At 41.5% G+C, this 16,552-nt stretch overlaps 1 protein-coding gene across 1 annotated transcript; it reads right to left on the minus strand.

Moving 5' to 3' along the window:
- Window positions 1-2,182: 2,182 nt before the first annotated feature.
- Window positions 2,183-16,345, minus strand: TEKT3 (tektin 3). Its single transcript, XM_063123246.1, has 7 exons — window positions 15,767-16,345; window positions 14,617-14,700; window positions 11,450-11,520; window positions 10,454-10,597; window positions 7,954-8,176; window positions 4,875-5,029; window positions 2,183-2,553 (listed from the first exon to the last, which is right to left on the minus strand). Exons 1-7 carry the CDS (start codon window positions 16,343-16,345, stop codon window positions 2,337-2,339), a joined length of 1,473 nt encoding a protein of 490 aa, XP_062979316.1. The 3' UTR covers window positions 2,183-2,336.
- Between the last annotated feature and the right edge of the window lie 207 nt (window positions 16,346-16,552).

Below are 16,552 nucleotides of genomic sequence, written 5' to 3' on the forward strand. Positions count from 1 at the left end.
ATATGAAAAAGATTCATTTTCCCAAATGCTTTATGGGTACTCTGGGCAGCACATGGTCAGGACACACGCACACCCCTCAGAGGGCACATTGCCCAGTGCCCCCCTGAAACCTGGCAGAACCACTGGTGTGTTTTTCATGGGTAGGGTGGTGGTGGAATGGATTGATTCTGTTAACGATTTTGATAGAAATTAATGTGTTTTATTTCTGGGAAGACCAATCAATCAATCCTATACTACATGGTTAACAATCTGGTGGTGAGTAGAGTGGATGATTGAATCTTATTTACTATTCACAGGGAAAGGGAAGGAAAATGAATAAAGCAGGCTCAAGTCTGCCTTTGTTATGATTCCTTTATTGGCTTATTGATTTGATGTGTCTATTTTACTGGGTGTTGTTTTTCTTGTTATATTTTGTAAACAGCCACAAAATTATCAACAAGCATAACTACCTTTTAAATAAATAAACTTTTTTATAAGCTAAAATCCAGTGAATTGCTGAGAAGAGTGTGACATTTTTCATGACGAGGACTGATCCCACTGCATCTGAACTGTACTCATGACACCACCCTTCAGATATGTAATGGGGAGTGATGGACTAATTATAGACCAATTGGGGGATCATGGGGATTTGTTGATTTCTAATTACAGAGGGGTAGGTGTTTGTTTTTTTATAAGTGGAAGCCTTCAAGTTTCAAATTTGTCTTTCCAAATCCACCAAAATAACTCTGGCTGTGCTCTCCAAACGAGCCGCACATGCAGTGGCAGGCCTTTATAGAAAGGGCTTATTTAAAATAGGACTGGCCAGTGTGTTATACAGCTCCCTTCTGAGGTGCCTCATTGTTTATACCAACATACAAAGTGCAAAATGTTTCCATGAGGAACCAAGTTGATGTTTTGCTAAATTTACCTTGGTGCCTCTGCTGATGAGATGCTGGGTGTCTTCAGCAGACTTTGGCCACTGAAGTATGGGATCTTGCCAGGTGGCAGTGCACTAGCAATGCTATACGTGAATGGTGCGAGGATGTAAAGAAACAAAAATATTCAATAATAATAATAATAACAATAATAATAATAATAATAATAATAATAATAATAATAATAATGTTATTGAAAATCAGTAATTAGATTGAGGGAAGTCAGACAACAGACCCCCAAATTTATGGAGGAATAAAAACCTTTTATTGAAGTCTGGAAAAACAATCATGGTATAGAAATTAATATATATTCGTGTTTTGCTTCTTTTTAAGTCATGTGCATTGAAGATACGTAACACTTGATCTTACCTCCTATTTAATCTATTTGATATTTAACTCATTCTTAGAAGATTATATGTGGTGTTATGCTGTGTGTTTTTTGCTGAATAACTAATATAACTAAATTGTATTGATTGTGTTGTATAATGAAATGTTGTATAATGTTTTATGTGTATATATAATATGTATGTCTGAATGCTTGGAACAGGTTATATTGGGAAGGGTTGTTTTTTTAAATGGATGCCAAATAATGCATGTTTTTGTTCCATGCACTTAAAACACAGTAAATATCAGCACCTAATTACACTAATTGCTTAATATTTTCAGGTTCCTTTGGGCCATCCTACCCACACCCACCCCGCACATATGCTCATTAGACTAAAACTAAGGAATGGAAGGCTCTCCAATTTGGGATGCCTAAAATGATAGGTTGAGATGGCAAGAATAACTTATCGCTCTAAGAACCTTTTCTGGGAGTTGGGACTGCACACATATAACCGTCATCAGAAAGTGTTCAGAAAATACTTGGGTGGAGGGAAGAGAGGGCTGGATTCAGTCTGCTTTCCTGAAACTGACCACTCCCCATGAATAGATGGTTGGTGGTATCAAATACCATTTGGTTGGCTCTTGGTTCAAGCCTTGAACTGCGGGGAAACAGGCACACTCCCCTCCCCTCCCCCCACCCTCTTTTGCACATGCATTTCCTCCTACTTGACCAGGGCATATGACATAATTCTCTGCACACTTACCCAGGAGTAAGTCCAATTGAATTCAGTATGTTGTATTCCAAACAAATGTGCATTGGATCAGGTGGCAGGCCAATCGGCTGCCCACAGCAAACAGATCCCATAAGGAAGAACATTCCGACCAGATGAGAAGGGAACACACCAGGCAAACAAAATAGGAGATAGTTGAATTCCTGTGCAGAATATCCTTTAATACATGAAAATAGAAGCATATCTTCAAAAAAAAAAAAAAAAAAAAACCCTCATAAAAGTACAACAGAGCAAACCTCCCCTAGACACACTTTATTGTTATTTCGTCAAGTCCCGACCCCCAAACATCTTTGAAGTCATCACCGGCCTATGTGTATCCCACTAGCCTCATTGTATTGGGGAAGGTCTTTCTCATCCCCATGCATTTCTCCTGGTCAATGTAGAGCGAATTTGCTTTGACAGCAAGGTCATGTTCCAGATTGGCTTTGGTGTGAACCAGTGTCTGGAGTGTATCTTCTGCATCTCTCAGTCTCTGCTGAAGTCCCTGGATTGTATCATCAATTTCATATACTTCATTAACAAGGCTGGATGGAACAGAGCAAGAAAGGATGTCAGCAAATTCTATACAGCAAAGGCAATTTTGTCATTGTTCATGTATGTTGTGAATTCTTTGCAGGTTTTGCAGTGCCATCACCAACAACTGTTTTGTGAATGGCCACTGTTAGTAACAACATTTAATTATTTATTATATTTATATCCCGCCTTCTTTCCTCCAAGGAACTCAAGGCAGCATACATAATCTGCCTCCTCTCTATTGTATCCTCACCACCACCACCACCCTGTGAGGTAGGTTGGGCTGAGAGTCTGTGACTGGCTCAAAGTTATTGAGTGAGCTTCTAGGGCTGAGTGGGGACTAGAATCCAGATCTCCTGACTCCCATACCAACACTCTAGCCACTACACCACACTGGCTCTCAGAATTATCACTATCTGTACTGTCTTAATTTAATTTCCTTCTGATGTCACTATTTATTTTATTTTATTTAAAACATATATGTACCATCTGTTATCCTATGGTACAAGGGTAGTCTACAAGACGTAAGAAACTATTTTTAAATCCTAAGAAAACCACAAAAAATTACTTCCCCAGCCCCTCCACCCACATCTGTCTATATGCTTGCAGCTTAAGAGAACACTTTATGATTTTGACAAAGTGGCTCTAGTCCATTTGCCAAAATAAATGTGTTAGGCTTTAAGGTACCACCTGACTCTTTGTTAGTTTTATTAAATACAGAATCAGTAATTGTGGGTGCTACGGATACCAATGATCTCCTTGCTCAAGTTGGTGTTATGCATGTTGGCTTTCTATAAGGAAGCTATCATGATAGTTTGTCTTCATTTTTTCAGTAGAGTATCCTACGTCTACCCATTTCCCCATGAAACTATTGAGAGAAAACTTTCAGAGTGAATTATGGAAAAGGCCATTGCAACAGGCAGCACCGCTTAGGGAAAAAAGGAAAAAGAAAAAGGAAAGTTGTGGTTTCCTGTTCACATTTTGGTATTCTGGTTTGTCAGTTTGTTTTTTATGGGCTTCACATTTCTTTGTCAACTAATACGAGTAGGCAGAATTCACATATTAAAGAGTGGTGAAATAAGTGAATCATGAATAAAAGCCACCAGGGTACCAAGAGGGCACTCTAAGGTGAGATCTATTTGTTTCCAGTTAGTGAACTGAATTTAAAAGTGACCCCAAAATGCCAATGATGGATTTAGACAAACATAACTACTTAGCCCTGTTTCCTGACTCTAACTGCAGCCAGTACTAGGAGTTCAGAGGAAATGTGCAAGAAAAAACAGCCGTTCTTTTCATAAAATGGAGCCAACTGTCCTATAATTCATTCACAACTTCTAATCAGTCAGAATTTCGGAGTAACCTGAATATAAGCTTGTATCTCCAAACTAAGTTACTTGCAATTAGTTGCTTGGGTTGGTCCCACTGAAACTAGTCAGACAAGTTCATCATGATTTAACTTATGTCCCTTTGAGTAACAGTCCAGAACCAAATCTCATATTTCTCTATACTTTGGTTACAGAATTCGGATCCAATTAATAATATCTTCCTGGTCTTTGAGCAAATAAGCATGTGGTTACAAACAGAAAAAAAGCACATAATTGAGTTCTGGGCTTCAGAAGACAATCTCCCTTTGTTGATTGGTAACCATTAAATTAAATTAATGGTAAATGGGCACCAGAGAAGTAGTTGATCGAAGGCCTAAACTAGAGCTAATGTACAGTGCACATAACAGGAAAAGAGCAGGCGTGGACTAAGTAGCAGCCTTCTCTACCATGACATACCCCATGCCAATTACTCTTCCAACAAAACTAGTTTAACATCTAGTTTGGCCCTGGGCCGTCTTCTGTAGAAATATATATTAGATATTATAATTGCTGCAGGTAAATATGCTCAGATACCCTCTTTCCAAGAGGATTCTTTTTTCTCAAAAAAAAAACCACAAGCCAGCTTTCTAATTCTCAGCAATAGGTCACTGCTCCTGTGAGGAGATGTGTGTTAGAAGTTCCATTTGATATTGGTGAGCCCTGGATTCACCTTCAACATTACATCACAGGGAACATCTGCAGACCTAGCTTCATTCCCTGGTGTCTACAGTTCAAAGGGTTAGGTAGCAGGTAATGAGGGGTGAATCCCTGCCAGAGACCTTGGGGAGCTGCTTTCAACCAGAATAATTACTGGGCTACATGGACAAATAGTCTGATCTGGTATAAGGCAGATTACTAAGCTCCTATTTCCAAAGGATTGGAGGGCTCCTTGGCTGTTTATAAAAACAATTGCACGGCATCAGGTATTTGCCCCCACCCACAATGCAGAAGCTGCTTCCCCCCCTTACCGTAGCTGGGCAGAGTCCCGGCAGAGTTCTACATTGGGTCTCCGTGTGCGCTCGTCCAGGCGGGTCTGGGCCACCTTCAAGGAAGGCCCTTTGTCTCTGATGGCCTTCCGAATTGCTTCTATGGCCATCTCTGTCTCAAAGATTTCTTGTAGAGTCTGCCATTTGGGGGAATAAAACCCAACAAGAAATGAACATTTTTTTTTTTAATAAAGGCTGTATTTTCATAGCGGTTCTTCTTCTCCCCACATTTTCCTGTCTTGTATTTCTGTAGTAGAACCTGAATCCAATCTAGAATCTGGTATGTGTTAACCCCCATAGTTCCCCAACCTTCCTAATAATGGTGGCCCATTGACTAAATTGCCTTCCATTTGAAAGCACTTTAAATGAGTACTCTCTCAAGCAGAGTCCGATCTCCATGAAGGATGAGGACTCTTACCTCAAGAAAGATACAGTATATCACTTCCCTTTGTGAGTGCTTTGGTTTCTGCTAGGCATATCACTCAAGCAATCAGTAGAGAAGGTGAAGGTGATTTTTTGCTGGATCATTGGGTCCACGTGTATTTCCTGCTGTAGCACAAACAGAGGATGAAGCACTAGAGATTGTTCTTGTATTAATACCATAGGGGAATTTTGCTGTGATATAATGACTGGGCTAGTCACAAGAGTCCTGATATCACCCCCATGTGCTTTACATGTGGTTAGGAGGGTGTCATAGACTCAGGACTGGTGCAATGTAAGTCTGAATGAATGTCCAGCCTCTCCATCCACCCCATCATGCAAAATTATACAGATGTGCTTTTGGCTATATCCTTTCTGCAAGCTATGACTATTTTCAGCAGAGCTCCTAAAGAGGATGAAGCATTAGATGTGGATATAACTCAATACAAAACCTCTCACTATGTTGCACAGAGTTGTTAAGAAGGCAGATACTAGATGGGATCTAAGGGCATATGGCCACTATGGGTGAAGGAAAGCTACAGATTCTGCTCTGTTCACTTACGTTACTACCATTAACACTAACCTCATCTTGGAAAAAAATATATTGAGGAGACAGTGAACACCTATGGCATGTTTGGCTTATCAGGAAGAAGAAGAAGAAGAAGAAGAAGAAGAAGAAGAAGAAGAAGAAGAAGAAGAAGAAGAAGAAGAAGAAGAAGAAGAAGAAGAAGCATTCACTCATTCACTTCTGGGGGCCCAGGAAAGGTTGAAAGAGAGGGTTTATGTTGAATGTTCAAGAATAACCTCTTAACTGTAAGAATGGTCGTATTATGGGAAAAATGTTGTCCAGTGAGCTTGTGGATTCTCCAATCCTGAAAGTTCCAAGAGGAATTCTAAATAGTCTTTCTCTTCCTCCCCTGGGATGTTGGGAAGGGAGGGGAGCAGGGATGGGCTGAACTGGACTCTAGTGACCTTTTCCTCCTAAACCATCTCCTAATTACTGTATAAAAGCAACATCCATGGCTCACTCAGAAGAAGGGGGGAACCTTCACTAAATGTAGTTGTCTCCTTTTGAAATATCTCCTTTGCATGTAGCTCTCAGAGCTGTACCACTATTATCTTACAGTCATTCACTCAGTGAAGCATTTTGGATATTAAAAGTATACCAGTGGATTTTAGAGGAAAGCAAGATAAACCAACAGAATTTGAGAATTATTGAGCCAATGGGAATTAGCAAAGAGTAAGAGTTTCCATTTGAAAAAGAAGAAAAACAACCAAGACCCTCACACATTCTTAACAATATTATTCTGACCTAGCTTACTACAAGTTGTGATGACCACCAACATGGATGGCTTTAAAAGGGGGTTAGAAAAGCTCATGGAGGATAAAACTACCAAGGACTACTAGTCACAGGCCATTTCTACACCTGCGCATTTCCTCTGGGATCATCCCTGTGCATCCAAATGACACACAGGGGATCCCAGGAGCAGGCAAGGGCAATCCCTTCATTTGCCTGGGGCAATCTTTAGGTGTAGAAAGGGCCACAGTGGCTATACATTACCTCAAAGATCCAAACCAACATGATTCTAAATACCAGTTCACTTTTGTTCTTAAGTTGCAGGAGGCAAGGATGGGGGGAAATATTGGGAAAGGGGCGATGTATTCCCCCCTCCTTTTTAGCCTCAGACCCTATGCTGCAATATGTGGAAAATAATATGGATCCTTACCAGGGGCAATATCCAATGGTGTCATTCTGTAAACTCAAATAACACTAGCAGAGCTCCATCGAATCTTTCCTTTGCACAAGCGGTTGCCCACTATGCTTGCACAATGAGTTGCACAAGGTGTTGCACAATTGTGCTTGTGCAAGCGTAAATTTAGTTGGATTATCCTCTTGCATGTAGTTCAGAACTTAGTTTCTGCTAGTGTTCACAGAATGACACAGTTGAATACTGCCGAAAGACATGCAGATAAGGGTGTAGACGATTGCAGCCTAAATACTACAAGTCCACGAAACAGCACACAAAATAGAAATAATTTGAAATGTGCTCTAGGTAGTTTTGTAAAATAAAAAGCTACAATCATGTTGTTACACTGTTCCAGAAGGAAGCTAGGTTTGGCTTTCCCCCTCTCCCCAATCCAAACCCTTCAGAGTATCGTCCAGGGCTATGCATGTGCAACACTAGTGGCTATGTATTTGCACTGGTACATGGCGGATCATGCCTTGTAAGATATTGTACAATGGGTATTTAAGTTATTGTGCTTTCTTTAATCATAAAATCATAGATTTGTAGGAGATCAAAGACTAAGGCCAGATCTACACCAAGCAGGATATAACACCATGAAAACAGTTTGAAAACGGTACATGGAATGTGTCATGGGCCCCAACAGTTGTCAGTGCACTTCAATACCATTATAAAGCAGTAGTGTAGATCCTGCTGAGGTAGTCTAATGCCCATAACCAGGACCACCCATCCATTACTCCACAGAGATCTCCTGTGTTATCTATCTACACTGTGTGCCACAAAGCAATGACTGGTGTGCTACAGAACATTTTGCTCCTGACAACCAATGCAACAGAGCTGTGTCCTGCAAGGGAAAGTGGTTAACCCCAAAGGGAAAGCTTAGAAATTGATTCCACCTTAGCCAGATGAGCCTGAATCTTGTTCTTGGCATCCGCTGTTTCAGAGATGCGGTTGGTAAAGGCGACGTTTGCTCTGTTAAACTGGTTCCACATCTCATTGGCTGTCACCACCAGCAGCGTCTCAATGTCATCCCTGAGTTTGGAGGAGGCGGCCCGCTCACTTTGGGAGCGTAGAATGTTATCATCAGTAAACTTGGCCCAGGATTCTGGCACTGAAATCCTGGGAAAACACAAGAAGAGACAAACAAGGGAGTTTGTACATAGTTTGCATGGCTCCTCCTCAAATAGCAAAGGCTAGATACAGAGGGGGAAACCAGCTACATTTGCAATGTATTACATGTTGAACTGTTGCATATGTACGATTTTGACATTGATTTTTTAAACATGTCTAACAGCTTTTAGGCATATTTTCTGGATGCTAATTTGGGAGCATCTTGCTAGATTATATATGGAATTCAGGGTGAGAAAAAGGGAGTGTGTTGGGGGGAGGGAGAGAGGGAGAGAGAGATTTAAATGCAGAACAATTAAGTAAGGGCTTCTCCACATTTAGCAAAAATCCCGCAGCCTTACCATTGCTTTGACTTCCAGAGTCTACGTGGGTTTAATGGTTGGCACACTACACGAGTTTCCTGTTTGTTTTTGCCAGTGCCTTCCAATATGTTTCAATTTTACTGCCAGCAGATGGTGCTGCTTTATAGTCGGACTTTGATTTATTACTGCATTTTCAGGGTTTGATAAAATGGCAGATTCCAACTTGAAAATGGTGGGAGGAGCATCAGAGGTTGAGAACATGAATAATAATAATATTATAATAATAATATATTTATTTGTTACCTGCCTCTCCCTCTGGATCGAGGCGGGGTACAACACTAATAAAAACACCATAAAATACATACAACTAATTCAAACGTTTAAAACCAGTGCATCATTAAAAGCAGCACACCATTAAAAAAGGCATCTTAATATTCAACTGGGTAGGCCTGCCGGAAGAGATCAGTCTTTATGGCTTTCTTAAATTCTGGAAGACTGTTAAGTTGACGAATCTCTCCCGGCAAGCCATTCCACAAACTGGGAGCGGCAGAAGAAAAGGTCCTCTGGGTAATAGTTGTCAGCCTTGTTTTTGTTGGCTGGAGTAAATTCTTCCCAGAGGACCTGAGTGTGTGGGGCGGATTGTACGGGAGAAGGCGATCCCGGACATAGCCTGGACCCAAACCATGTAGGGCTTTAAAGGTGATAACCAACACTTTATACTTCGCCCGGAAACTAATTGGCAGCCAGTGAAGAGATTTTAAGATTGGTGTGAAAAGGCCCTGCAACCTTCCATGAGTGGCCAATCATGAGTGTGCGATAAATCACTCATGTGGACGAGCTCTAAGGAAGCAGCTAGAAATTTTGAAGTTATAGACAACTCTTCCAAAATGTAGCCTCACTACTCACATTAAATCACACACCATAATCTCTTGAGATTTAAAGTATGTGTAAGTAGGGAGAATATTTTTTTTTAAAAAAAGGAGATTCCTAGTCCACATTGTGCAGTGAACCATCTTTCTAAATTAAGGGCCCAATCCTATGCATGTTTGAACAGAAAAAAATCCCTAATTGCAGATTTTTTTCCTTTCTAAACATGCACAGGATTGGCCCTAGATCATGTGTCCCTTTGAAGGGGATAACTGCAGCCATATAGTTGCATTCTCTGCATATTGTTCATTCCCCCTTTGAAATAAAAGGCTGGGTAATGGAATATAAAACAGGAAAGGAGATATAACTTAGCAGAGGTATAGCTCAGAATGCATTCTGGGTATTAATAAATGAGCATGAACAAGATCTTCATAAAGGCAGATTATTCCATGCCACTGCTTCAGCTTTCCATATGTGGGTAAATCTTAAAACTTTGGTGTGCATCATCTGCTATTACAAATGCAATTGGTTACTGTTTACAAAGCTTGTGCAAGAAACAGTTTTTAGGGCTCATGCACATGCATGATCATCACATGCATGAATGAAGTACCAGGTGATTATAAGCATGTGTGGATACGCCATCAGAGGCTAATCACCTGATGGAAGCTGAAACCCAATATTTTACCATAAAGAAAAATAGACATATGTATATATTCTGCCAAGAGCCATCAAAAGGCAAAAGATCAAGTAATCTACAAGCATATGCAAAGTAGTCTTAAGCCTTTGCAAGAGTGATATTTGTTCTTCTTTACACAATGATGGCTATTTCTTTGGGCTTTGCAATAAAAAAAATCACATACACACACACACACACACACAGAGAAAGAGAGATTTCAACCATTTATCAGCTGAGCCACTCAGCTGATGCAGAACTGAATTCTGTATGTCTCTAGGGAGAAGGCTTAGAGCTTCCTCCAGCAAACCTACATGGATAATCTTTCAGAGGCATTCATCCAGTAGCATTATCATGTCTTATGCAGCTCAGTCTGCAATCTTTTCTCCAATGGAGCTTGTGCACAAGGCTCCGGGCAACACTTACGTAGCGTCTACTCGCTCCACACCTCGGTAATAGCCGATGCCATCAGATGTGTTCCTAAGATGGTGGCATTTGTCATCGATTCGGTGAGCTGTTTGCTTGTCACTCAGGTCTTTCTCCAGCTCATGCTGGGCTGCCCTATCAGCTCTATAGTAAAATGGGCCAAAACGTGAACAGGAATAATAGCTCATGCAAAAAGCAAATGACTACACCATAATTAGCCCACCTTAGACCTCCTTGTCATTATCATGAACTTTTGTGCTTCCCCTTCATTACAACAGATGGATTATTCAGGTTGTTTCATATGATAGACAGAAATGGCCCTTTACAGCTGCTGTAGTTTGAAAGTAGATCTAGAAAATGACAGAGCCACCATCTTCCTTAAAATGGTGGCTGTCATTGAGGACAGGCAGCTGCTGGACAGGTCAGGTAAGTCCCATGGGTGGGGCAGCGGATCACCATTGCCTCAGATCAGGTCGAAGCAGCTTGAAGTGCTTCAGGCCTGGTCCAATCTGCTCTGGACAACTTTGGCCCAATCCAGACCTGATCCAGACCCAAGGCAGTGTACAGCCCTACAAATCACCCATAGTAACAGCATACAATGGCAGGAAACTTTGCTAAAGAGAGTGTCTATGAATGATGCTCAAAGAACTCTAAACAGATCAAACAAAAGCAAACTAATCTGTGTATTTAAATGTGAATATATGTTATATGGTGTCATGTTGGCCAAGCTGCTGACCCATAAGGAAATGCTACTAGAACCCTGGGTGAAAAGCCAGCTTCACCTCTTTGCCTTCTACCAACTATGTTCAGAAAGCAATTTTGTAACTCTCATAGGCATTTGGGTTCTTTCTGGTCTTGCTGAACAAGACAGCCAAGGAGGATATTGGAAACATTTCTCTCCTTGAGCTGTAGTATGGGGGAAATTGATGAGGTGTTCATATCAGAATTGATTTTTAAAGCCCTTTTGAGGAAAGTGGAGATTAAATGTTTCCTTACGCAAGCTGGGCCATTGCCTTATCCAAGTGTCTTCTCATTCTCTCTTGGCAGGAGTGGATGACATCAACCTCCTGGTCAAGTTATAAAAGCAGAAATCCCATCAGCATTTACCCAGACTAATGAAGATAATGTGAGTTACAATTTTAAAAATCCAAAACATCTCTATGTGGCCCCTTCAAGCATTGTAATCCCAAAATTCAATACAAGGCGATAAGTAGTTTTCCATCTCTTTCAGGCTCCTGCCCAACCCAACCCAGGAGGATTCCTTAGCACTCCCACAGAAGACATGGGGCAACCTGAGCAGTCCTGTTGCAGGGATGTCTCACCTGAAGTCCCCCAAACCCCTTTGCTCCTATCCCGAGCCCTGACATGGTTTGTGACTCTCCTCCCTTGTCCCACTTATCTTCAGAGCACTGGCAGAGATGGACCAAGTGGGATATTCAGAGTCATTGCTGGAGCCCCCCCACCCCACACCCCAGTTGCCAGAAGACACCTTCCGCCATTGTCCTTTCACACCTTACCTAGGTTAACAGTTTTCATTGAGCTCCCTCCTCAGGACAATACCTCTAGTCCAATAGCCTCCTCTCTTTTATTGGAAAGGCCCAGCTGAGATTCCCCTCTGTTTGTTGGGTAAAATTGGTAGCGGGACATAGCAACATTTCGTGACTTGGAACTCCCTTCCACAAGAAGCCCACACAAGCCCCAGTCTGCAGAATACAAGGCCTCCCTAAAACTTTCGCACACAGAGAATAACATCAATCATGGAAAGTGTCCCATGAAGCCAGTTTAATAAGGCTTCGTTCTTTAGGATGGGAGAGCCCTTTTCCTTCTAGACCTTTGCAACAAATGACTCTAAACAAGATGGTTATTGTGCAAGCACCTTGCCTCATTCACAGAATTTTATGGCGGGGGTGGGTGGGGGAGTGGGGCATGCAGACATCATCTTCTTCCATTTGTAGCCATTCTGTGTTTTGTGCCTGAGTCTTCCATCTTTTTTTCATATCATTAAAAAAAGTCCCTGAAGGAGGGAAAGTCAGAACAGATGCATAATGCCTTTGGATGGTGGTATTAGGAGCTGTTCATCAGGAAGCACCCCAGGGGTTCCCTATTTTTAAATTTGGTCAGGTTTTATCTCTTTTTATCCCCTTTATTTTTATTCCTTACAATTGATAAAAACGGACATTTAGACATGTGTACTCAATGTTAGACGTTGCCCTGAATAGCTTGCCAGAGAATCAACATATAAGTCAACACTTGTCGTTTAATGCTAAGGTGAGAGGACAAGAGCTGGACCATTTGCTATTTGTTCCTACCACTCTCCTCCTCACTCTTAATTCATTTGTCACCGTTGATTTCTTGATTGTACAAAGAAATCCTAAATCGAAGCAAGCCAGGGGTTGTTACATAAGGTGATCATGAAAGCTAGCTCTCATGATCCATTGCTGAGCAGTGCTGATTCGTGGAGTATGGAGAATCTTGTCCACATGCTCCCTCCTCTCCCACTTGATCATCACACATCCTCAGCAATCCACAATATATTTTGTTTAGCTTTGGTTTCGAGGGTCTCCGTTAACATCTGAAGCTGTTCTGACACCCTCATGCCTTTGGTTATGGCAGAGTAATGGGCGGCACAGCTTTTGAGGACTGAATGTTTCCATGTGGCGCTCCTTGTTGGAAACTCCTTATTTCCTTTGGATGAGAGCATTCTCCAGATAGATTTTGGCATCTGGCTGAGAGGTGTGTCACTTGTCTTCATGAGCTAATAACCTTGGAACAAATGACATTTGGGCTTGGCCAGCACATTGCTACAGCACAGGGAACAGGATTTGTGCTCTGAACAGAGTGGCTGGAGCTAGGAATGGCTTGGACACAGACATTGGGATGGGACGGTCCAGAGCTTATGGATGCCAGTGAGAAACTTCCCAGTGAAGATCATGGGGGTGGAGCCAGGCTTTTGAAATGGCTTCATGGCAAAGATGCTACATTGGCCAATTGCTGTTCTCATGGGTAAGGTTTGTTGAAAGGAACATCAAAACATTTACATCTGCATCATCAATTAATGCAGCAGAGATAAGCCATCACTGAGCAGTATTAAGAACTCCATCATCCAGAATCAGCAGGACTAGTACTGGGTGTGTTTGGGGATGGGGGGTGCTGTTGCTCAGGAATTAAAGGATAAATCTTTAACTGACCAGACAGATTTCACACACAAGGAGGGAAGGCCAAGTGTGGGAAAACACAAGGACTTACAGCCATAAGCAGACAGTTTATGTGGCAAGGGACACTGGTGGTGAAGCTAGGCTGCCGAAGAAGTAAACACTTGAGAGAAGGAAGCACAAGTAAGGTAGACCTAAGAGGCAGGATGTACAAAGGAAGGCATGGCCAGGAAGCACATCCAAGATAGCACTGATAAAATGTACAATTGTTGCTGGGATACTTCCTGCCCCCTACAACTCCACCAAAGTTCCTAAATACTGTCCAGAAACTACTGGAAGAACAGGAAGAAAATGCAGGCAGGAGAAGAGAGGCTGCTGAGTTTTTGTCCAGCAGTAATGCCTGCTGTTCCCCATTTCAATTACCTGTCATAGGATGTGACCTTTATTTCAGTATTCACATACTTATTCCTCATAATTCTGCCCCCACTCCCTGCCACTGCCAATGGCTGAAGTCATCAATGTGGATTGGCTCGAAGGTAACGCTGTGTAGCCAACAAGGGCTGAGGTGGATATTCTCGAAATGGCTTTGTTTTGTTAGTGTTTGCTTCCCAGGGTGAAGAGAAGCATTATGTGAAGCATACTATTTTTTTAAAAAAAAAAATCATTTCCCCCCTATACACAGCTCCTGAAAGGGAATTTCAGCATAATCCTATGCATGTTTATTCAGACATAAGCCCCATTATGTTCAATGAGGCCTACTCTCAAACAAATGTGTGTAGGATTGCACTGTTTATCGCTGAGGAGAGGACACCATGGGAGGAACACCATGCAGAACATTTTAATTTGTAGCCTTTCTGATCATCTTTCTGGCTTGAAGTTCAGATTATAAACAAACACCATTATCAGCTTTAAATATGGGTTCAGATTGACTATTAATATTGGTTCAAAGCTGGGCATGATGTTAAGACCTCCCCCCTCCACCATAACTTATCCTATGTCACACAAACCCACCGTCATTAGTTGTTTTTCCACATCATCATGAACGAGATCAATGCCCATTCTCTTCTCTCGGTGAAGGAGGCATTCCTGGGCTACCTGTTTGACATCACAGAAAAAGCTGGTGGATGTTATCTTTTTTATTATTCAAAATGGCGTACTATGGAACTATTAAATATGTTCCATGCTTGTAAAGTACATTCCATAAATCTATATTTAAAAGCTTCTATCCCACCTATTTTCCAGAAAGAGAACTCAAGACTGCAAACAGGCAAATTCAGCAGTATTTAAAACAATACTTAAAAGCCAAATTAATAAACAACATTAAGAACAGTTTATAAAAACAATAGTCAACCATAATAAAAAACAATAGTTAACCATAATAAAAACAATAGTTAGCCATAAGTGTTAACTATTTAAGGGTAAACCTGCTAAAAAGTACACCACCCAAGGGCTATTAAAACTGGAATGGAATGGAGTAACCTGGAGGACGACTTAGCTGGCTCAAAAGGACCCTTTTTTACAGAAGGATTCCTGAAAGGAAGTGAGGATACACTGCAACATCCTGTTGCAGGTCCCTCTTGTTCATTTACCTATTTGCCAAACAAAGAGAAAATTACTGTTCTATTAGATTAAAGATGACCAAAGATTCTCTATACAGTTACTTTTGTTGCTTAACCTGCTGATTCCTGTTGCTTGCTATTGCATAATATTCAGTGCTGCTAATGCTTTGAAATTTCTTTCATGGTATAATGTTGGAAGTCTTATCTACATTTATGTTATTGATTTATGTAACCACTAACAGAAAAAGCTGAATAAACTGGTACTGATTTTCTTCTCAGCACAAAGGCAAAAAAAAGGCACGGAACCACACTAATTAGATTCCTATTTAAGTAGCAGTGTCAACTGAGCCAAAATAAAATGATTTACATATGAAGTTAAAATGAAAGCACAGTACGGTATTGATGCTTGAAAAGCTACGTTTTTAAAAGCCAAATACATCTCTGGTATGCTTGGCACTCATTTCCCAGGCGAGATATCATACATGGAAGATCTAGTTTATTGCCAACTAACCTCAAATGAGCTCAGATGAACCCTAATAAGAGATTTGCATGGCTGAACCACAGTAGGTGTTATGGCATGCCAATGGAACTGGCCCATTTACCTGGAGTGGGGCTTCTGTTTCTGCCAGCGCTCTTTCCAGTCGTTTCTTCATATCGGTAAGAGCATTTGTCTCCCCAATCATTCCGTCGATCTCATGGTTGAGCTCCGATTTCCAAAACACGATGTCATTGACTCTTTCTCCCAGGTTTTTGGTAGTTTCGGATTGGGTTTTCCTCGTCTGCTGATCCTTGTCTTGAATCATCCGGGAAGTGTCCACCCTCAGCCTCTCAGCATTGCTCCGTGACATCTCTGATTCCTTGTAGTTGGTCAGGTTAGATCTATACCAGTCGTCAGGAGTGTACCTAGTAAAGAGGGCTGTTCTGTTGGAAACGAAAGGGAGCATGTTGCTTGGAGTGAGCCCCTGAGAACTCTTGGAGAACGGCGCCAATGTCGGAGTGATGGCAGCGACTTTGTAATAGGCGCTGGGTCTCCATGGAAGGCTCAAGCTGTGGGTCAGGGCATAGTGAGGGAATCGGTTCTTATAGCTTGAAGCCATGGTGCTGATGGCAGGCAGAAAATTCGAGGGCGTCGGCCTTGGATGGGCATATGTCGCTGTCAAAGTTGAGCCTACGAGCTCCATGATTGCAAGCGTCTATCCAGTCACGTTTCCTATGCCAAAGAAAAGCAAGAACAAAGACACTGTGCATGACGTCCAGCTTACAAAAAACAGAAACAATTAATTGAGAAGCTCTAGTAGCAGGGGCAGGTTAAAAGCCAGCTCACTTGGGAACAGGGATGTCATCAAAAGGACAGCAAATGATCAATGATTATTTATTTATTTATTTAT

The sequence above is a fragment of the Elgaria multicarinata genome, chromosome 3 (assembly GCF_023053635.1).
Source record: "Elgaria multicarinata webbii isolate HBS135686 ecotype San Diego chromosome 3, rElgMul1.1.pri, whole genome shotgun sequence".
Taxonomy (NCBI): Eukaryota; Metazoa; Chordata; class Lepidosauria; order Squamata; family Anguidae; genus Elgaria; species Elgaria multicarinata.

Coding starts and splice junctions, on each gene's coding strand:
- TEKT3 (XM_063123246.1), bottom strand. CDS start 16,345: ATGGAGCTCGTAGGCTCAACTTTGACAGCGACATATGCCCATCCAAGG. Junction 5,030..7,953: donor TTCAGGCTCATCTGGCTAAG/GTGGAATCAATT, acceptor CCCAAATGGCAG/ACTCTACAAGAAATCTTTGA. Junction 2,554..4,874: donor CGGGACTCTGCCCAGCTACG/GTAAGGGGGGGA, acceptor TGTTCCATCCAG/CCTTGTTAATGAAGTATATG.